Source organism: Oncorhynchus kisutch, linkage group LG19 (genome assembly GCF_002021735.2).
Source record: "Oncorhynchus kisutch isolate 150728-3 linkage group LG19, Okis_V2, whole genome shotgun sequence".
Classification (NCBI taxonomy): domain Eukaryota; kingdom Metazoa; phylum Chordata; class Actinopteri; order Salmoniformes; family Salmonidae; genus Oncorhynchus; species Oncorhynchus kisutch.
In genome coordinates this window covers 44,088,284-44,111,470 of record NC_034192.2, presented here as the reverse complement: position 1 = coordinate 44,111,470, position 23,187 = coordinate 44,088,284, and the positions used below count along the sequence as shown (strand labels likewise).

At 40.5% G+C, this 23,187-nt stretch overlaps 1 protein-coding gene across 2 annotated transcripts in view; it reads right to left on the bottom strand.

Annotated features, from left to right (window-relative positions):
- Nucleotides 1–22,673, bottom strand: part of LOC109864865 (GPI ethanolamine phosphate transferase 2-like) — a 113,048-nt gene extending 90,375 nt beyond the window's left edge. The window contains exons 1-4 of one of the 2 annotated variants that reach the window (XM_020452883.2): nucleotides 22,167–22,673; nucleotides 21,726–21,931; nucleotides 5,376–5,585; nucleotides 3,911–4,099 (exon numbers count right to left, since the gene is read on the bottom strand). In XM_020452883.2, the coding sequence (XP_020308472.1) occupies nucleotides 3,911–4,099; nucleotides 5,376–5,585; nucleotides 21,726–21,931; nucleotides 22,167–22,320 (759 nt within the window). In that variant the 5' untranslated portion in view covers nucleotides 22,321–22,673. The remainder of the gene's footprint in view (nucleotides 1–3,910; nucleotides 4,100–5,375; nucleotides 5,586–21,725; nucleotides 21,932–22,166) is intronic. The other variant, XM_020452881.2, reaches the window with a different exon arrangement.
- Nucleotides 22,674–23,187: the final 514 nt, after the last annotated feature.

Sequence of the window (23,187 nt, the reverse complement as noted above, 5' to 3'; positions counted from 1 at the left end):
ACTCCTGGGATGCAGGCTGACATGGACATGGCTGAGTTTGGGGGGTTTCTAAATTGATGGATACCTAAACCACAAGGTGATGTAATCTGCAAGACTGATACTCCATCCTACCCTAGAAAACAAATAATGGTTTATTCTGTTTGTAACAACATTCCAGAGATCAATCGTAACAAATTCGCATGAATGTTTTAACCATTTTTATCGCAGTATTTAGGTGACCCTCGTACTTGAATTTCTTTGTATAAATATACTAGTAAACACATAGCACATCCTGAAAAATGATAACAACAACGAACACATTCATCTGAAAAAAACACTTACATTCTTTCCAAAATAACAAATAGAATTGATAAAGTGATTATGCATGTGAAAGAAACTGTGAATGGCTGGTCATTTAAAGCAGCGGTTCCCAAACCTTTTTGGTGGGAACCACACATGCGGAGATCATCCGTTCACCTACTTTGCGTCTCACAAAGACACGGCGGTTGGAACTAATAAACTCACATTTTGACTCATCAGACCAAAGGACAGATTTCCACCGGTCTAATGTCCATTGCTCGTGTTTCTTTGCCCAAGCAAGTCTCTTTTTTTTTATTGGTGTCCTTTAGTAGTGGTTTCTTTGCAGCAATTCAACCATGAAGGCCTGATTCACGCAGTCTCCTCTGAAGAGTTGATGTTGAGATGTGTCTGTTACTCTGTGAAACATTTATTTGGGCTGCAATCTGAGGTGCATTTAACTCTAATGAACTTATTCTCTGCAGGAGAGGTAACTCTGGGTCTTCCTTTCCTGTGGTGATCCTCATGAGAGCCAGCTTCATCATAGCGCCCTTTGCGACAGCAGTTGAAGACATTTTCAAACTTCTTGAAACGTTCGTATTGACTGACCTTCATGTCTTAAAGTAATGATGGACTGTAATTTCTCTTTGCTTATTTGAGCTGTTGTTGCCATAATATGGACCAAATAGTGTCATCTTCTGTATACCACCCCTACCTTATCATAACAACTGATTTAGCTCAACCGAATCAAGGAAAGAAATTCCACAAATGTAACTTTTAACAAGGCACACCTGTTAATTGAAATGCATTCCAGTTGGCTACCTCATGAAGCTGGTTGAGAGAATGCCAAGAGTGTGTATAGCTGTCAAGGCAAATGGTGGCTACTTTGAAGAATCTGTTATGATATGTTTTGATTTGTTTTGATTTGTTTAAAAAAAAATTGGTTACTACATATGTGTTATTTTATCATTTTGATGACTTCACTATTATTCTACAATGTAGAAAATAGTACAAAGAAAGAAAACCGCTGGCATGAGTAGGTGTGTCGAAACTTTTGACTGGTACTGTATATCAACCTCCAAAATCGAGAACCAATTATTTCGATACATTGAATGGTTGCATACACTGAAGGACGAACATTCAGTGTATACAAGAAATTGGTTCTCAACGGTAAACATACTTCTAAATTCAATTGATTACAAGTTCTGTGTGATCTAGTTCCTGTGTGTATGTCCTGGCTTTTCCATTTAAAATGTGTGTACTCCACAGTGCAGTTCTACTTTCAAAGACATCCAAGGATATGAGCTGAACTGAATGCATTATCAAAGATGTCTAAAGTACAAGAGGGATGTTGTTGATGTTCATGATGTTGTTTCATGGCTAATGCTCTACTGCTTTGTGTGAGAATTGGCCCCCTGCCCCTCTTCTAAAAAGTAAAGTCTTCTCGCTCTGGATGATTGAGATTGACCTTGGGATGAGGAAAACCTGTAAGGACATGTCTATTTTACACTCGTTCCTCTCTCTCTTCCTCTCCGTTTAACTGGGATATAGTCACTCCCGTTGTCTGTAGACAACATGATATCCTTCCTTAGGGAGCTTTTTAGTCATTCAGTTTATTGTTATTCTTTAGTTTTTTATCCTCGTATGTTTGTTTTGTACTAAATTTTTTCCGCGTTTTTTCCTGTGAAGCAAGTTGCATTCCATTTCTGAAATGTGCTGTATAAATAAAGCTTGATATGATTTAATGGTAGAACATCAGTCCTTTGTGTAAAGACAAGGATTAAAAAGGCCTAGACCATGGTTGGCCTGGAGCTACGCACCGCTGCTTTCGCACCAAGGTTCCTAGAGATGAAAGGATTTTTTAGTTAGACTATCTTCAATAGATTAGCCTTCATAAACTGACAGTAACTATCTTTGGTACCTTAATTATATTATTTCCTTATTTTCTGAGGAGAGTGTTGCCTTCAGCAGCCATTACACAGAGGGGGAAAGAGAATCATCTAAACCTCAGTGGACCAGACAGTTTAAATAAGTGGGGACAGGATGTTGACACTAGCAGATATGGCAGATTGTGCCCGCAACGTTTCCTCTCTTGTTGTTTCGGGGATCGGTGGATTCAGCAGTGGCAGGGAACAGACTCACAACGTGGCTGGTTTAAGGGAGTTGACATATGCTGATCAAGCCCGAATTTTCTTTGCCTCCATATTCCCTTTCATCGAAGGCTGTGAGAACCCAGAAGCAGGAGTATATTTGACAGGGCTGCTTTCAGCACCGTGGAAAAACATGCTTAGAAATCAAATTGTGCACATGAGAAAAGACAACAGAAGATGTGCCAGAGTGGAGTTGGCCTTCTGAGCAATCCATTGTGTTACAGATTGTTGTTTTTCCTCCAAAAATGAAGAGGCCGCAACTTGGAAAGCTTCAATCCAAATCCTGTTTAGTTAAGCTATACTACAAAAATACACCTTTGATGGTCAAGACAACACCAATTCAAGTAAGCATATTGTCAAACATGAACTTAAACCATTTAAGTAGCAAGACTAATGATTTAGAAAAGCCTGCCCTAGTAAGAATGACCATCTTCAATGAGTCCCTCCACCTCTGTTTTTAGAAGTAGCCACTGCCCAGTAGCTTGTCCATGAACAAATGTCAGTCCTATTGTATTGTGTGAACACTAAAAATAGCAATTGAATCCCTCCCCCTCCAGAAACTGTAGCTCAGAATGCATGTTGTTTCGCAGTGCAGGTACTGGCTTCTCCTTTATAAATCAGGGCAGGACAAAGTAGGCCAGAAGCTCAAACTACCTTTTTACCGGCGGAGCCAAGGAAGCCTGCGTTTGATTGTCTCCCAGACGACCACTATGCACGATGCCTCATTTATTTTATCACAGCACCGGCACAGCGTGAAGAAACAGGATATCGGTAGTTCTGCAAGGTAATGAAAGTCACTGGAAGGTTTTATACCTCGAAACCCATTGAAAGTCTACTCGTTATCCCAGTCATCTAAGGGAACATACTTTGTGGGTTTTTCACAGAGCTCTAAGAGACTCAATGGGACCACAATAGAATATATTCACATTTACACAATGGTACTGTGTAAAGAACAGTAGAGGCAACAGCAGCAGGCTTCCACTGGGAGAGTTTGGAGCCTTTGAAGCACAATTCATTCAAAGAGCTCCCTGCTGAATATGCGCAAGAGTTAAAAAGCTAGCATGATTAAATATGCACAAGAACACCGTTTTCAGTCAGGATCCTATTAAAAAAAGGAAAAGGACTGTTGAGCACTTCAAACGCATTTATCAAAAAAGGACATTCTCCCAGAAACAAATGATGATACTTGTCATCATTTTCCAGCCGCATTACAAGAAGATGAAAATAAACGGGATCTTTCCGGACATGCAAGTGATTTGTAAATGGAAAATGAAGTTTAATTTTTTTTTATTAGAATATTGATTAGAACAATATATACACAGACTATATCTTTCAATTCCTCTCTGGCAGTGAAATGGACTGCCTGAATATAATGCAAATGTGCTTTTTAATTTCACAAAACAACCCATTGAGAATGAAAAGGCAACATCTGAACTCCAAATTAAATATGTGTCATTTTGCTATTGAAAAGTAGGCTGCTATACCTTTAAGATGAGGGAGCCATGAATCTTCTTGAGGATGTCGTCCATCTCCATTAGTTTGGGCTGGATGAGGGAGCTGTGGGGTCCACTGATGTGGCCGATGTGGTCCAGGCCCAGGTAGTGCAAGATCAGAATGTCCCAGTCGTCTCTCTTCAGGGTGCTGTCCAGGTGACGCGTCACGTTGTTGTCAACCTAGGAAAAGTCAGGGCGGACATACAGTATCAACACAGAAAACTCCTGATTGTGTCATTGTTTCTGAATCTGACGAACTGTGTACAGTATAGGGGTGTGACGCTTAAACTAATTTAGGATCGTTAGTGTTTAGAAAAAATCTGTTAAGGAAGCTTTTTTTTTTTTACAAAATCAAAATCACAGTGCAGTTATAGCAAAACTACTATTAACGGTCCCAATCACGATCATAAAGGCAAAAACTTTAGTATTACAAATACCTAATGCAACAATGCTGTAAGTAGTAAATTATTTGCCATGGATATAAAGCACTCAGCACGTCATCGTCATTAACAATTGGAAAAATAGTGAGACAGGGAAGCGACAGCAGCAAAGTTCTGTATGGCAATTCTTTGAGAAGTTATAAACGAGAAGGCGATGAAACGCTAACTCTGCGAGGTGGAATTGAGCTACAGTGGCAGTACAGGTGCAATGCTGAAAGAGAGGCACCGTGAGACCCAACCCATTGCTGGCAGCAGTTCGTTAAGGGGCAGAGTGAGGAATTCCCAGCGCTGGTTACAGAAATAATTACAGTTGATATGCAGCGATTGTCAATGGTAGAGGAAGCCGGCATCAATACCCTAATGGCATATCTAGAACCAGACTAAAAGATGCCAAAAATCTGACATTGTACAATGATAGCTCTGCAAGTATAAAGCACGAGCTCTCAAACACCTTACGTGGCGATAACAGCAGATTGTGGGACGTCTATGAACACGCTATCATACATCACTGCAACTAGCCATCATATTGATGATAAGAAGCACGTACTGACAACTTGGAGGAAAGGCACACAACAGAGAACCTAAAACAGCATCAATACCATCATTGCTGAGTGGGTGAGGACAGCAGTAAGGTGAGCACTGTCTGGTATGGTTTCCACAAGTTACCACAGCCACAAATGTAGGGATGCATGTAAAAATGTATGAAAACAAGAAGTATATTTTTGGATAAGGTTAGCAGTGTGGTTAAGGTTAGGGTAAGAATTCAAATCACATTTTAAGAAGAGAAATTGTATAAATAGGCTGGGTTTGACTTTCTGGCAGTGGTAACTAGTGACAAATGGTAGGCATATGGGGTCATATTCAGAGCCACATATGAATTGTGAATTCACGTCTTTTTTTTATTTAATTTTTAACATTTAAACGTAATATTTTTTTTTACATTTGTCACATCCCTAAAAGATTCAACTTCAGTCAATATGACCCTGACCTTCAAACAGATAACGACATTGACTGACCTCGGTGTAGTCGGACACGAAGAAAGAGGTCGTGCCATCGTACTCCATGAAGTGCTTGGGGAAGAGCTTCACCCAGGTGTCGTCCCCGTAGAATACCATCCGCTTGCCCGCTGCCTTGGCCTGCCAGATAAGGTTGTCCTCCAGCAGCGCTGGGGAGTTCAGGTTCATCACCACGTCGATGAAGCCTGGGATACTACCTGTGGTCAGGGCCTAAAGAGGGAGCAGAAGGGGAAGGGCCAAGGGAGTTTGTCAACCTACGTACGTAAGCTAGCAATAGGCTAATTATGCAACATATTACCAGATGTAAAGGGTAAAAATCATTGTCTCTGTGTAGCCTATCAATGTTAAAGAAAGAGTAAAAATGATTGTCTCTGTGTAAACTATCAATCAGTGTTGTGTTGTTTGAGACCACCTAAAGTGAGACTGATCCAAGACCAGAGCAAATCGAGTCCGAATTAAGACCAAGACCGGAGTGAGGGCACGACCGAGTCAAAACTAAAATAAAGAGGGGATCAAGGGGTCTGAAACAGAGTCGAGACCAGAAAAATGTGAGTCCAAATCAAGACCATGATTTAATTTTGTCAAACACCACATAATAGGAGTTCAAAATGTCCAGTATTTCTGTGTTCCTATTTCAGAACAACATATGGATTCTTTAGGCATTCTGAAGTAAAAACAAATGCAGGCTGAGGGAAAATAGAGCCACTCTACAAATTATTACTAACCCAAACACAGTGGGGAACAATGGGCCTTCCACACCTTCAGAGAAGGGCTAAGGATTTATAAAATAATTATTATAATAATCAGTTTTTGTTGGAAAGGAAATGGTTAACACTGCTAGTCTCTGGGGATATACATCTAGCTAGCTAAGTCAGCCATTGGCTAAGGCGGCCATCAGAAGCTAGATAAAAGGCATCAGCCAACTGTATTAGGGCAACATTTTGGAGTGACAGTGGAATCAATCAATACATTTTGACTTACTGGGTGGAGCTGTTTTACAAAAACGTATGGAAGCGTCTGCCTTCTTGAAGGCCAACAGGTCACTCACTGTTCAATAGCGAGCAGTAGCTTTCCCACGGTCAAGTAGCTAGCTTTTGTTGTCGGCTAGTTTGCCGCTGATGCAGCAGGTGTTATCAAAGAGAATGTTGTTGCTAATTTGTTAGCTTCTCTCTTTTAAAGAATAACTTTCAACAAGAAGTTAAGTTTCAAATTAAGATAATCTGGTTAGTGGAACTGTATTTTTTATTGCAGCGCGCTTGCTGTTAGCCATCTCTTTGAGAATAACTTTTGTGTGAACCGTTGTTGCATTTAAAGTGGAACTGAAAGCATTTTAGCATCACTCCGATATGGTCATTTTCACGTTTTCATAAATTCATAGAATGTTTGGGTATTGGCGTATACTAAGACATTTGTGAAAATTATGTAGTAATATAGAAAGGGAGAGTGGTAATGTATTTGGACAATTAGACAATGCAGTAAATAAAACATCGGTCTTGTCCAGGACCAGAGTCTATACAGACCGGTGTGCTATAGTCAATCACAGCTACACAAAAGCCACAAAATACACCTGAATGGATTTCTGCAAATATTGCATGTAAACACCATGAGAGTCCTCTTACATTTGGGAACTTTACACTCCTATTGATCAAACAACCATGAAAAGGTAGGCTCTCTCTAACTCAGTTATGCATATCAACAACTAATGCTAGCCAAAGCAAGATGAGCTAAAGTCTAACGAAGGAACATTAGATAAACCGTCTCGAACAGTTTCAGCTAGTTGTCCGTCAAAATTGCACTGATAAACGCTGGGGAATTTTAGCCTCCTTGTCCTTCTTCAGTTTGCCTAGCATGCTTGCCCCAACCAAGCACCCAAGCAAATTGGCTAAAGTTGGCTAGCTAGCTACTTCCAGACATACATGAGAGAACCCCTCACTCTGACCGTTTTACTCATCGTAGCAGAGCTGGTTAGGCTGCCTATATGTTATCTAGAGCGTTCTTGACTAACTATGATTTTTTGCCTAAGTTTACTGACACCGGCCATATTAAGTGGGTATTGCGCATTCGTAAATTAATTCTTAGTTCTCAGACGAGAGTGCTCTGAAATGAGAGGAGATAGCGAACTCAAGAGATATGCTAACTGGATAACAGTCGTTCAAGTTCTTGCTAGCTAACCAAATGACACCTGCATCTCTAGCTGTGTATTGCCACCGAAAAACAATGAGGGGGGAAAAAAAAATCTGTCACTCGCCCACGCCTCCAATGACATGACATTCTCCTAGCAGCTAGTGTTGGGCTCCGTGTTTTTAGCTTGCTACATACATAGAAATGCTAGCCTATTAGCCACGTTATGACTGACTTGTGATCATTGCCTTTGCTAGTTAGATTGTATTGACATTCCCAGACCGTTTTTGTCCAGAATATTGAGTCATTGAAACTGAAACATGGCAGCAAACAATGTACCAGGCCAGCTGTGATTTACAACCTGATAGCAATCCTTCCTGCACTACCAAGAAATGTATTGGTTAATTATATTAATCATGCATTGAACTGCATCCATCTCTTCTGCCAAATATGCCTTAGTGTACGTCATGGAAAGTTGAGTCAAATCTATTTATAAAACTTATAAAGTTGGTTCTGTAGCATAAACTGGGAATTTTATATTTTTTACTGATATAATGATATTATTCTATTTCATATCTGTAAAGTAGTTGAAACACTATCAGTTAGACTTTAAGTCACTGTTTACTCTGTGTGCTAAACATGAAAAGTGTTTTTGGAATGGGAAGTAATAGTTGTACATTTCAATTGGATAATGCTTAATGGTTGTGTTTTTGTATTCTTATGATTGGGACCTACTGGCTAATTATGTCCAAGTCTATGGACTGCTTATACTTTAACATCATGCTGTGTGTGACTGCTGTCTTTCCATCAGCCCTATGCAGTGGTGCCTAGAGAAGTGGATATACTCAAATTTTGCCAAAAAGTTCCCAAATGGCCCGCCCAGTGAAGAAAATGCATGTGTGTGAAAAATGTTATTTAGTTGTTTTTTTTAAAGAGTTTTCCTATAGATCTTTCTGATTTTCACTTTTATTTTTTATATTTTTTAAAGGAGACAACTTTAATCATCTAAGTCTTCAACAATGCTGAAACCACATCAATCTGATTGGGTGGGCCTGTCAGGGCCTAGCTACCCAGTGGGTGGGCCTCTGTCCACCTAGGCCCATCCACGTCTTCCCTACAAACAGCACATGATGACAATTGCACATCACAAATAGCCTACTAACCAACCCTTAGAAGTAAACTTTTTCAATACCTGGTTTGCATACCCATTGTTGCCTTTGTTAGCATTTACTGTTAGATCTTATGAATTGAAACATCTTTCCTACCATACCAGCTACCGATTGAGCTGGTATGGTAACCAGTTGAGAGCTGCACACTTGCTGCCTGCAGATGATTTTCCGCTGAAACTAGGCTGTGTGTGCAGTGCGCATTTGAATATATTTCACAGGCTTTGCGATTGTGTAGGCTACTTTGTGCATGACTTCTCTATTGTACTACATAATTGATAAATCATATACCTACACTACCATGATATGCAGTAGAGATTAAGAAGTGAGTATACGCAATGCCCACAAACAAAAGTGGGTATACGGCTTATACCTGCATATACCCTCCACTGCACCACTGGCCCTTTATACTTTACAAAAAGTGCACTTTCCTACAGTGTGTGCTGGAATTACGATTGCTGTCCTTTCAGAATCATGAACCTGTCACACACTGAAGGCCTATAGGTTCGCCAGTGCACAAACGTGTCTATAATAAAGGCTGTTAATTAAGATATTAATGTTTTAATACATAAGTAAATATTTGGCCTGAAGAAGCACTTTTATGCGCCCTCTGAATGAAAGGGGCAGAACGACAGATTTTCACCTTGTCAGCTCAGGGGATATAATCTTGCAACCTTACAGTTAACTAGCCCAACGCAATAATGACCTGCCTCTCTCTCGTTGCACTCCACAAAGAGACTGCCTGTTACGCAAATGCAGTAAGCCAAGGTAAGTTGCTAGCTAGCATTAAACTTATCTTATAAAAAAACAATCAATCATAATCACTAGTTAACTACACATGGTTGATGATATTACTAGATATTATCTAGCGTGTCCTGTGTTGCATATAATCTGACTGAGCAAACAAGTATCTAAGTATCAGCAGCTCTTTGTTGTGCGTCAAGCATTGCACTGTTTATGACTTCAAACCTATCAACTCCCGAGATGAGGCTGGTGTGACCGAAGTGAAATGGCTAGCTAGTTAGCGCGCGCTATTAGCGTTTCAAACTTTACTCGCTCTGAGCCTTGGGGTGGTTGTTTCCCTTGCTCTGCACGGGTAATGCTGCTTCGATGTGGTGGCTGTTGTCGTTGTGTTGTTGGTTCGAGCCCAGGGAGGAGCGAGAAGAGGGACGGAAGCTATACTGTTACACTGGCAATACTAAAGTGCCTATAAGAACATCCAATAGTCAAAGGTTAATGAAATACAAATGGTATAGAGGGAAATAGTCCTATAATAACTACAACCTAAAACTTCTTACCTGGGAATATTGAAGACTCATGTTAAAAGGAACCACCAGCTTTCATATGTTCTCATGTTCTGAGCAAGGAACTGAAACGTTAGCTTTCTTACATGGCACATATTGCACTTTTACTGTCGTCTCCAACACTTTGTTTTTGCATTATTTAAACCAAATTGAACATGTTTCATTATCTACTTGAGGCTAAATTGATTTTATTGATGTATTATATTAAGTTAAAATAAGTGTTAATTCAGTATTGTTGTAATTGTCATTATTACAAATATTTTTATTTATTTATTTAATTCGGCCGATTAATCGGTATCTGCTTTTTTGGTCCTCCAATAATCGGTATCGGCGTTGAAAAATCATCATCAGTCGACCTCTAGTCCTTACTGTCCGAGACAGAGTACAAATGTATCCGAAACAAGACGGAGACACTCAATATGTGGTCTCAAGACCATACTCGATTACTACAACACTGCTATCAATGTTATAGAAAAGGTCAAAATCATTGTCTCCCTGACTGCCAATGTTATTTCGTTGCGCTAGCATCAACATTTACTCAAATGTAATTTGCAGTAGAAATAGGCTAACACCAGAGCTACTGCAATTACGATGGGAAATGGGTATAAGACTGTGTTCCAAACAATCACTGAATGACTGTGTACCATAAACAATTCAAGTAGCATTGTATCACATGCTTTTGTGTCCTCCTCAGCTAGTTAAAGCCAATGAAGCAACTCACATAGGCCTGGATGTTGTTGGCAGTATCTCACTACTCAATCACATGCGATGCATATCAGCATGTTTTCACACCGCAACGCCTTGCATAATCACTGTGATTTCTCACAATCAGGCATTCTGGGGCAATTAACCTTCGGTCAGCCTCACAGAAGGAAGCAGAAAATGGTGCGAAATCTAAACCACGTGATGGATTCCATGCTTTGTTGTGCAGGTGATTTAGTCCATTAGTGCAGCGGAGCTAGCAGTAGTTGGGAGGGCCTGCTGGCATTTGGAATTCAAGCAAAACTACCAGAATTATCTACATTTAGGCTAGGCCAAAACTGAAGGAATTAGGCTTAATTTTAGCAGCAGAATGTCTGAATGACTGCAAGCATGCTTGCCTATATTCACATACTCAGTGCATACTACTCAACACTGCCAGAAAACCTTAGCACTCTAGCCTAACATATCTCACACTAGCCTAATTGTCAAAACAACTCCACTCAAGGATTGACCAAAGAATAGCAAACCTAGGGGGACGGTTGGCAGTGAGCCAAACACAGATGTGTGAAGATACGGTGGTGAATAAAATACTAAAACCAAACACTAATTGTTAATCATTATTTTATCTTTCGTACTATTGTGTTTTATTATCTCGAGGGAAAAAAGGTCTGCTAAATCTGGCTCTGGCACCATTTTAAAGTTGATGACGCTGTTGCCAAGTCATTAAAGTCTTCGGAAATAAATTATTTTGGTGCTTTAGTTTGGGAAGTCATCGTGGACATGCAGTTTTTTAAACTCCCCCAGATTAAAATAAAAATAAGTTTGAAGTCGGCGGCTGGGGACAATACCCCCCTACTCCCCCAGTTTTACTCTCCAGTGACACTTCGGTTCTCTTAAGAGATGTATTTTTACACAAACTTCAAAAGGAGGTAGGGCATCATTGAAAATAAATTATATCGCTTCAATGCTGCATGTCGTTAGATCATGAGAGGAACAAGTGATAAAGAATCGATGTGATACGCTTGACAATCACCTACCTATCAACTGCATCACGAACATGATCAAAAGCTAGACTAAAAAGGGGGGTAAACTGTCAATCCAAGGAAAAAGGAACTCCTAAAGCTGACATTTACAGTGTGCTGAAAGTACAAATAGCCTACCTCAGATAAAGCCATTTACTTTACCTTGGAATACTAGCCAGAATATTTGTTCATGGAAGCAATTGTTAAAACTACAGTGCTAGCATTTTTCTAAAGCTGAATGATCTACTATTCAGAACCCCAAAGTGGTCCAAATGGATATCTTTAGATCACTACTCTGCCACAGCGTCAAACCCTGATTGGAGCCAACTTATTCATTTTCAAGCTAGGCCTACATTTCCAAAGTCAGCAGAAACTTTAGATCAACGCTTGACTTTTGATCTTAAGCAGGCTCTACACAAACCCTAGAGCAGCAGTTCCCAACTATTTCTATTCCGGGGACCACTATTTGTGAATGTAACAAATTAAAGACCTATTGTTATTATAAAACCTTAGCATTATGAAAAGTTATGCAAAATTGCCTAGAATACTATTAATACTCCCAACTGTTATCTTTGGAAGACAAAAATCTAAAATAAATAAAACAATGTGGACCACCTGTAGGTTGAAAACCACTGCTCTAGGGACAACACCAGTCTATCCATCCATGATGGTTCTGCTCACACAAACAACACAACCCTCCATCTGTGAGAGAGAGAGAGAACTCAGTTGAAGACTGCTCCGCCTTGTTCTTAGATGTGGTGGGAAAACACTCAGATGCAGGAGAAAAGCTTGTATCAAGCAGGGTTTCTACCGATTTCATCATTGGGAGGCTGGGGAAACACAGCCTCCCAATGTTGAGGCGACTCCTTCTCCTGCATAGGATGTGACTGGCAGGCAAAATAAATATGTTTGTTGAGCATTGGAGTCGATGGAGAGAAGATCTAATGTTGGGGCCTGGTGGAGGAACATAGGAAACCAAGGGAAGCCTTGTCTGAGCTCTGGAAGAAGCAAGGACCAGACACAGAAGCATATTAGTCTGTGTCAGAAACAAAGTAATCATCACTAGGTATGTTCAGGGAACACGCTGAAACGCAAAATGCATTATTGAGACTTAGCATTAAGGAGGGCCTCAAAAATGCAACTAGCATTGCATAAGAATTATAATGGGGGAGGCAGGTAGCCTAGTGGTTAGAGCGTTGGACTAGTAACCGAAAGGTTGCTGGATCAAATCCCCGAGCTGACAAGGTAAAAATCTGTCGTCCTGCCCCTAAACAAGGCAGTTAACCCAATGTTCTCTGGGAGGCCGTCATTGTAAATAAGAATGTGTTCTTAACTGACTTGCCGAGTTAAATAAAGGTTCAATTTAAAAAATACAAACATTAAAATAAGCTAGGTTCATTACAAATGAGGACAGAGATATGAGCATGTCCTAAAATGGACACCACTGGTGCCTTTACATCAGCAGGCTTATTATACTTTTCCCCAGAGTCTTAGTAATGCAGATTATCTGATTGCTTTGTTCTTTTCCCAGGGCATTTTATTTTAGTCCTACATATTGTCCAGAAACCAATATTCTAAACTCAGCAGAAAAATAAACTTCCCTTTTTCAGGACCTTTCAAAGATAATTTGTAAAAATTCTAATGACTTCCCAGATCTTCATCGTAAAGGGTTTAAACACTGTTTCCCATGCTTTTTCAATGAACCATAAACCATTAATGAACATGCACCTGTGGAAAAGTAGTTAAGACACTAACAGTTTACAGACAGTAGGCAATTAAGGTCACAGTTATGAAAACTTAGGACAATAACGATGCCTTTCTACCTATGAAAAACACCAAAAGAAAGATGCCCAGGGTCCCTGCTCAGCTGCGTGAACGTGCCTTAGGCGGGCTGCAAGGAGGCATGAGGACTGCAGATGTGGCCAGGGCAATACTTTGCAATATACGTACTGTGAGACATCTAAGACAGCGCTTCAGGGAGACAGGATGGACAGCTGATCGTCCTCGCAGAGGCAGACCACGTGTAACAACACCTGCACAGGATCGGTACATCCGAACATCACACCTGCGGGACATGTAGAGGATGGCAACAACAGCTGCCCGAGTTACACCAGGAACGCACACTACCTCCATCAGTGCTTAGACTCTCCGCAATAGGCTGGAGAGAGGCTGGGGACTGAGGGCTTGTAGGCCTGTTGTAAGGAGGTCCTCACCAGACATCACCAGCTACAACGTCGCCTATGGGCACAAACCCACCATCACTGGACCAGACAGGACTGGCAAAAAGTGCTCTTCACTGACGAGTCGCGGTTTTGTCTCACCGAGGGTGATGGTCGGATTCTCGTTTATTGTTGAAGGAATGAGCGTTACACCGAGGCCTGTACTCTGGAGCGGGGTCGATTTGGAGGTGGAGGGTCCGTCGTGGTCTGGGGCGGTGTGTCACAGCATCATCGGACTGAGCTTGTCATTGCAGGCAATCTCAACACTGTGCGTTACAGGGAAGACATCCTCCTCCCTCATGTGGTACCCTTCCTGCAAGCTCATCCTAACATGACCCTTCAGCATGACAATGCCACCAGCCATACTGCTCGGTCTGAGTGATTTCCCGCAAGACAGGAATGTCAGTGTTCTGCCATGGCCAGCGAAGAGCCCGGATCTCAATCCCATTGAGCACGTCTGTGACCTGTTGGATCGGAGGGGGAGAGCTAGGGCCATTCCCCCCAGAAATGTCCCGGGAACTTGCAGGTGCCTTGGTGGAAGAGTGGGGTAACATCTCACAGCAATAACTGGCAAATCTGATGCAGTCCATGAAGAGGAAATGCACTGCAGTACTTTATGCAGCTGGTGGCCACACCAGAAACTGACTGTTGCTTTTGACCCCCCTTTGTCCATTTCTGTCTGTGGAACTTGTTCAGTTTATGTCTCAGTTGTTGAATCTTGTTATGTTCATACAAATATTAACACGTTAAGTTTGCTGAAAATAAATGCAGTTGACAGTGAGATTATGTTTATTTTTTTGCTGAGTTTATATCCTCCTCCCTGAGCAACTGTCATCTTCATTATTTACTGAAGAGGATGACTAACCACACACACACACATCACTATGGGTGGACACAACATTCAAGGGAAAGGTACATTGAGATGAAAATGTATAATGTTTCAGTTCTAAAGCAGAACTGAAAGAAACTCCTCATTCTTCCTATTATAATGGAATAAAAAAGGCTAATGTCTGATTTATTGATTGATTTGTCAAAACATCTTTCTCATAAACCCAATGATCCTGATTGGCATTTCACAGGTGGATGAATCCAAATGCTGCAAATCCTTGCAATTTAGGGTCATGAGCAGACAGGTCTACACGATTTCGGCCCGGTTTCCCATACCCAGAGTAAGCCTACACAACTGGATATTTACACTGCTGCTACTCGCTGTTTGTTATCTATATGCATAGTCACTTCACCCCAACCTACATGTACAAATTACCTTCACTAACCTGTACCCCCCCACATTGACTCGGTACCCCCTGTATATAGCCTCGTTATTGTTATTTTATTGTGTTACTTTCTATAATTTAGTTGAACTCTTTCTTGAACTGCACTGTTGATTAAGGGCTTGTAAGTAAGCGGTAAGGTCTTGCTAGATATGTTGCATTCTAGATATGCTAGATATGTTGCACAACATATGTTGTGACAAATAAAGTTTGATTTGATATTAAACATGCTTAATGAAGATTCTCAATTTAAAGTGCCACTCCTGGAAATTTAGAGATGCCTTGTCTAAATGTTGAGAGCGGATAGCCATTTACTATACATGTTGTGATAGCCTAATTCCCTTTACTGTAACACATAGGCTTATTCAGGCAAGCCATTTAATTTGGAAGAAGTCTACCGAATTCCTTTACTCTTTCTTCCCTCTTCCCTCACCAAAACATCTTTCTCCTAGCAGTATGTTCTTGTTACAGTGAAACTGACGGTTTAGAAATTATACACCAACAACAAAAACATTTTCCTATGTGTCCATTCCAATGAACGGATATAGATGGGAAAGGCAGAGCTAGAGCTGAGAGGTAATTCTTCAGAAGCAGAAATTTCCTACTGGGAACGGACAAGTCTTTGGAATGCTAATGAGTTCAATTTGTGCATGTGTAGAGCAAGTTGTCAATCTGAGAAAAATAAACAAAATATTTCCTTCACACAAGTGTTTTTAACAGTGCAACCTGAGGGCATGTGTGAAAGCGTTCGTCCCTGATAAGTAGAGATTGACTTCAATTTTTCAATTTCTGGACCAAAGCAATGAGCAAAAGGGTCATTGTCGATGATGAGTGTAGTGGCAAACATTTATCATCAGGGAATCATCAAGTACCACTAGTCCTGTGATGAGCTTGTGTTCACTCACTGGTCTTCGCTTAATAACAAATGCTTCACCTCATTTCATTGTTATTAAGTCTGGATCACACACTACGAACTGCAGTATTTGAGACAGCATAGCCAGTAAAGTATGCCGACCCTGAGAATGACATCCAAAAATAGACAGAGCCAAAAATACAGGCTTGGTCTTTACCTCGACAACCATATTTTTTTTCAAATGGCCCCAATTTCACCTTTGTCAAAGGAATAAACCATATACAGTCTAACTCATAAGAGAACTCCCTTTCTGCAAAGGTCTTCTCAACTCTGATTGGGTGATTTCTGAACACACCGTTGCTTTACCTGCAAAGGCATTATTCTGTCCTGAAAATACTTTCTCTTATCACTTAAGTGGGTAGGAGAAGTGAAAATAATCCAGGGAAACTAATTGGAATGGGCCTGTGTGAGTGTATGCCTATTATCAACAACAGGAAACTGGGCCACAAAAGCCTTTCCTATGTGCCTCACAACACAAGAGCAGCTCTACCCAGAGTACAATTCTGGCAATATGCACAGTACCAGTCAAAAGTTTGGGCACACCTACTCATTCAAGGGTTTTTCTTTATTTTAACTATTTTCTCAATTGTAGAATAATGTCAAAGACAAGAAAACTACAAAATAACACATGGAATCATGTAGTAACCATTTTTTTTTTTAACAAATCGAAATATATAGCTACCCTTTGCCTTGTTGCCAGCTTTGCACACTCTTGGAACTCTCTCAACCAGCTTCACCTGCAATGCTTTTCCAACATTCTTGAAGGAGTTCCCACATATGCTGAGCACTTGTTGGCTGCTTTTCCTTCACTCTGCTGCCCAACTCATCCCAAACCATCCGTTCACCTACTCTGCATCTCACAAAGACACAGCGGTTGGAACCAGACCAAAGGACAGATTTCCACCGGTCTAATGTCCATTGCTCGTGTTTCTTGGCTCAAACAAGTATATTCTTCTTATTGGTGTCCTTTAGTAGTGGTTTCTTTGCAGCAATTCGACCATGAAGGCCTGATTCACGCAGTCTCCTCTGAACAGTTAATGTTGAGATGTGTCTGTTGAACTCTATGAAGCATTTACTTGGGCTGCAATCTGAGGTGCAGTTAACTCTAATGAACTGCAGCAGAGGTAACTCTGGGTCTTCCTTTCCTGTGGCGGTCCTCATGAGAGCCAGTTTCATCATAGCACTTAATGGTTTTTGCGACTGCACTTGAAGAAACTTTCAGTTCTTGAAATGTTCCTGATTGACTGACCTTCATGTCTTAAAGTAATGATACACTATCGTTTCTCTTTGCTTATTTGAGCTGTTGTTGCCATATAATGGACTTGGTCTTTTACCAAATAGGGCTATGTTCTGTATACCACCCCTACCTTGTTACAACACAGCTGGCTCAAACATTTTAAGAAAGAAAGAAATTCCACAAATTAACTTTTAACAAGGCACACCTGTTAATGGAAAAGCATTCCAGGTGACTATCTCATGAAAGTGGTTGAGAGAATACCAAGAGTGTGCAAAGCTGTCTTCAAGGCAAATGATGGCTACTTTGAAGAATCTCAAATATAGTTGATTTGTTTAACACTTCTTTGGTTACTACATGATTCCATGTGTGTTATTTCATAGTTTTGATGTCTTCACTATTATTCTACAATGTAGAAAATAGTAAAAATAAAGAAAAACCCTTGAATGAGTAGTTTTGACTGGAACTGGATATCCAATGAAATATTTATTTTCCTCAACGATTCTCTCAATTACATCCTTCCCCAAACAGCCTTTTCTGGGATCGTTCCTGTCAGACAGCCAGAGGCTGGCTGGTGTACTCCTAATGAATGGGCTGGTTCTCTGGGTGATTCTGATTCGAGTTTGTTGGCTGTGTCATACCAGTTGATTGGGTGCACTGCAGTGATTTGGGAAGACGCAGTATTCCATGACTGCAATCTTGCACTGCCATCTTCTGGTAGGAATCAGAACGTCTCAAAGTTCTGCTGATTCTTCTTTACTGCTTGCTTATTCAGTTTACTGCTTGCTTATTCAGTGTAGGCTATTTGTGGCAGCTGTTTGAATCAAAGTTTACATTGAAAATCTAGAATTGATCTATTAGGCCTAATCAGCCTACTTGGTGCTAGATCCATGTTGACATTTTAAAGTAGAGTAATGTAATCAAATGTCTTCAGAATAAGGTGGTAGAGTACAACTTTTCTGTGTCTCTATGAACCACATAACCTATAGATTTAATGACCTAAGTGGTGACTAATACGAGAGATGTCAACGGTTCAGGCTGCTACACAGTCACTACGGAAGCTCTAGTCTAGAGCGGTTGGTTAAATTGTGTTTAGGAACATTTTTAAACTCCATGGTTAAAGTAGTGAGAAATATATGTAATTTTCGTAAAAATCTGTGAGAGTGCTTAATTTACTATCATCCTAAATCTTTAATTATTTTGACATTATTAATTATTTAAATGGTGTTTGGGCCCTGAATTCTGATTGGCTGACAGTCGTGGTATATCAGACCCTATACCACGGGTATAACAAAACTTTTATTTTTAATACTCTAATTACATTGGTAACCAGTTTATAATAGCAATAAGGCACCTCTGGGTTTGTGGTATATGGCCAATATACCATCACTAAGGGCTGTTTCCAGGCAATCTGCATTGCGTTGTGCATAAGAACAGCCCTTAGTTGTGGTATATTAGCCATATACCACACCCCCTTAGGCATTATTGCTTAATTATGCTGATTTCCCTATGGTGAACAGGACATGTTACTAGAGACTTAACGTTTTTACCCCACAACAATTAAAGGAAATACACATCCTTTTTACCTCAAATTGGTGATATTAGTATTAAAAAGTATAGTCATCACGATCTCACAAAATCGATTGCTTATAACAGATCAGTATCTCTGGTTTAGTATCGGTGTTCGTGTTGGGACTTAACCCAGCTGTCATTTTCAGACTACGGTGGCTAGAAATACAAAGAAATGAGGCGCTCCTCCCATAAACATCTCTGGACTCACATGAATTCATGGATTTGAAGGTTAAGCTATCACTCAAATTAAAGACAATCGCCATCGCTATTTAGAAACGGACCTGAGGTCATTTACATCTTATGGAACAGCGGGGACTAAGAAGCAACACAAACATAGGCATACAAACACACGATAGCATACGCACTATACACACACGTACACATGGAATGTACTGTGTATATATGTGGTAGTGGTGGAGTAGGGGCCTGAGGGCACACAGTCTGAATGTAATGTTTTTAAAATTGTATAAACTGCCTTAATTTTGCTGGACCCCAGGAAGAGTCCATAATAAATACAAATACACAAACTGTTCACATCCACCTTGTTGGCGGACAGAACATTTTGCAGGTTTAAAGCTTATTTCCTGCAATTATACAATTTTTGGCATGGGGTAAGGGGAAATGTTGCCGTTTTAAAGCAATTATTTTTGCAATTCTATACATTTTGTCACGTCTAATGTGTACTCATGTGATATTTGAGTTACTCAAACATTACAACAAAATCTATGGGCTAAAAAAACATAGCTATAAAATGTTAACTGACATAGGCTAGATGAGCTGGACATTTCTGACAAGTTAAAAATAGCTCTCTAAGGTATGCAACTTTCAAGAGTAAGATGAAAGACGGACTGAGTTCCCCAGCTTTGAGCCTCACACTGTTGTGGAAATTGACCCACTATGCTGTTTACTTTTTTGCATCGACATCATATCGCTGAGTCTACCTTTAATCAATACAGCAAATCACTTGGGTTAGTTCTCTAAAAAGACATCAGTTCACACAGGCTCACATTTTGAATTAGAAAAAAACATTTTAGGACTTTTGTGTTTGGTCTGCTGACAGAGTTCATAATGGTTTACAACTCAATCAATGAATCAATAGAAACTGAGCCCAGTTGGGTGGGTGAACAATCATCATGCAAGGTTAAACACTGAACATATGACAACCAATGAAAGGTATACCTGACTGTGTCACAATCACAAAGCAACATATTCACCGTAGAAAAGAAAACCCCTGCAAACGCCATATTACCTCTGCATATTTATTGCAATATCGTGAGTGAGGGAGTTATCTATTCTACAATTAAGTTCTAAAGGGCTATAATTCCCATACCACAATTGATTTGTATTTTTTTTATTTAACCAGGTAGGCCAGTTGAGAAAAAGTTCCCATTTACAACTGTGACCTGGCCAAGATAAAGCAAAGCGTGTGACAAAAACAACAGAGTTACACACAAACAAACATACAATAACACAAAAGAAAAGAAAAATAGAAATATCTATGTACAGTGTGTGCAAATGTAGAAGAGTAGGGAGGTAGGCAATAAATAGGCTATAGATGCAAAAATAATTACAATTTAGCAGCGTAGCCTAGTGGTTAGAGCATTGGACTAGTAACCGGAAGGTTGCGAGTTCAAACCCCCGAGCTGACATGGTACAAATCTGTCGTTCCGCCCCTGAACAGGCAGTTAACCCACTGTTCCTAGGCCGTCATTGAAAATAAGAATGTGTTCTTAACTGACTTGCCTGGTTAAATAAAGGTCAAATACAAAAAAATAATAATAATAATAATAATATTTACAAAATTATACTGGAGTGATAGATGTGCAGATGATGATGTGCAAGTAGAGATACTGGGGGCGCAAAAGAGCAAGACGCTAAGTAATAATATGGGGATGGGGTAGTCGGGTGCGCTATTTACAGATTGGCTGTGTACAGGTACAGTGATCGGTAAGCTGCTCTGACAGCTGATGCTTAAAATTAGAGAGGGAGATATAAGACTCCAGCTTCAGAGATTTTTGCAATTCTTTCTAGTCATTGGCAGCAGAGAACTGGAAGGAAAGGCAGCCAAAGTAAGTGTTGGCTTTGGGAATGACCAGTGCAGGGCTTTACCTAGCAAAGACTTATAGATGACCTGGAGCCAGTGGGTTTGGCGACAGATATGTAGTGAGGGCCAGCCAACGAGAGCATACAGGTCGCAGTGGTGGGTAGTTTATGGGGCTTCGGTGATATAACAGATGGCACTGTGACAGACTACATCCAGTTTGCTGAGTAGTGTTGGGGGCTAATTTGTAAAGGACATCGCCGAAGTCAAGGATCGGTAGGATAGTCAGTTGTACGAGGGTATGTTGGGCGGCATGAGTGAAGGAGGCTTTGTTGCGAAGGAAGCCGATAGGAAGCCGATTCTAGGTTTAATTTTGGATTGGAGATGCTTAATGTGAGTCTGGAAGGAGCGTTTACAGTCTAACCAGACACCTTGGTATTTGTAGTTGTCCACATATTCTACGTCAGAAGTAGTGATGCTAGTCGGGGGGGAGGGTGCGGGAAGCAATCGGTTGTAGAGTATGCACTTAGTTTTACTAGCATTTAAAAGCAGTTGGAGGCCATGGAAGGAGTGTTGTACGGCGTTGAAGCTCGTTTGGAGGTTTGTTAGCAGTGTCCAAAGAAGGGCCAGATGTATACAGAACGGTGTCGTCTGCATAGAGGTGGATCAGAGAATCACCAGCAGCAAGAGCGACATCATTGATATAGAGAGAAAAGAATCGGCCCGAGAATTGAAACCCTGAACCCTAAATTAGAGTTAGTTATGGTGGCGTTTAACATTCTTACCTTGATTCTGGGCATTGTAACTGTAGGAGGTCTTGCCTTGGCCACAAAGCTGTGTGTGGAGCCCCTCTCCACCAAGTGCCTGATGTAAGGCATATATTTTCTCCCATTTGGACCAAACACAAAGTCCTCCCTGAGAGCATCGATCAACACTATCACTACTCTCTTGAAAAGGGCGTCCGGGACTTTGGAGGAGTTGAGGGATCTTCCTGCAATGCCAAAGAAAATGCCAGTTACCAACACATTATAGCCATTGAACACCGAGGAACAAATGGGTAGGATAGCATTTATTCGGTTTCCAAAATAATGACTGTATTACCTTGTCATTCAAGCAATTACCTAGCTAGCTATCCAATGCACAACATCAACATAGCTAGCTGAGAGCATAGTATAACAATATCACACTAATTGGGAGTATAGCTAGATAATGTCAACACAACATACCGGTAAAGGGTTCAGGCGGAACATCTGACAACTTGCTCTTCGATGAAAAAGAAGATTTGATAGGGACTGGGAAAAATCCCCTAAGAAACAAGGCAATGCCTAATACCTCCAGTATGAGACAAAAACAGGCAAAAACAGACGAACGTATCCTCATTTTGCTGACTGGCTGGCTTGCTAGCTGACTACTATGATATGAAAGGATACACGTTTTCTTGACAACAGCGTTTGAATTAATCCTCTGACTCTTGCACTAGCTACCCTGATAGCTAACGTTAGCTAGCTAGAGCTTGCTTGCTAGCAGTTAGCTTGCTGTCATGAATGGCTCTCTCACCGACTAGTTCGCTAACTCGCCCCAATTTTGCAAAAGTATTTTTTCTTTACAATAACAAACAAAACATTTAGTGGCATATTCATCACCACTGCAAAACATGTGTTTACAACAGTTGAAAAATTATTTCAGGGGCTGAAGCTATCAACTGGTGTTTTGACTCATGTCCGTGTTGGTTTAAACCAGCTACGGGTAGTCGAAGCAGTCAAAAAATGTACATGAAATTTGTGTAAACTTCGAGAATAATCACAATACGTCCAATGATTTATATACACAACCAATGATTTATATACACATCATTGAGTGAAACATGTTTGGAAAAGATTCAAGCTATTGTCGATATTTGTGATTTTTTTAAAATAAAGACAAGTATAAATAAAGACATGTATTACATGTTTGTGATAAACTGAATGGTCAAAAGAGAGATTTTTGGGTAAAATACAGTAGCTAGGCCAACCTTTTTGGATACAACATAAAACAGCTGGTGGTTTGCTCTAATTATTTATTTTGCAAAGCCCTGAGGTGAAGGTTCCCCTGGGTACAAATCTAAAATCAGCTCCCTCCCCCAATTCTAACCTTAATGTCCTACTCCTGTCTCCTTTTCAGCTCATTTATCACCTGATGTATTTAGTAAAAGTCACATCTCAATAGCGAATCCAGGTATCCTCATGACACAGCACAAGTGGGGGGGTG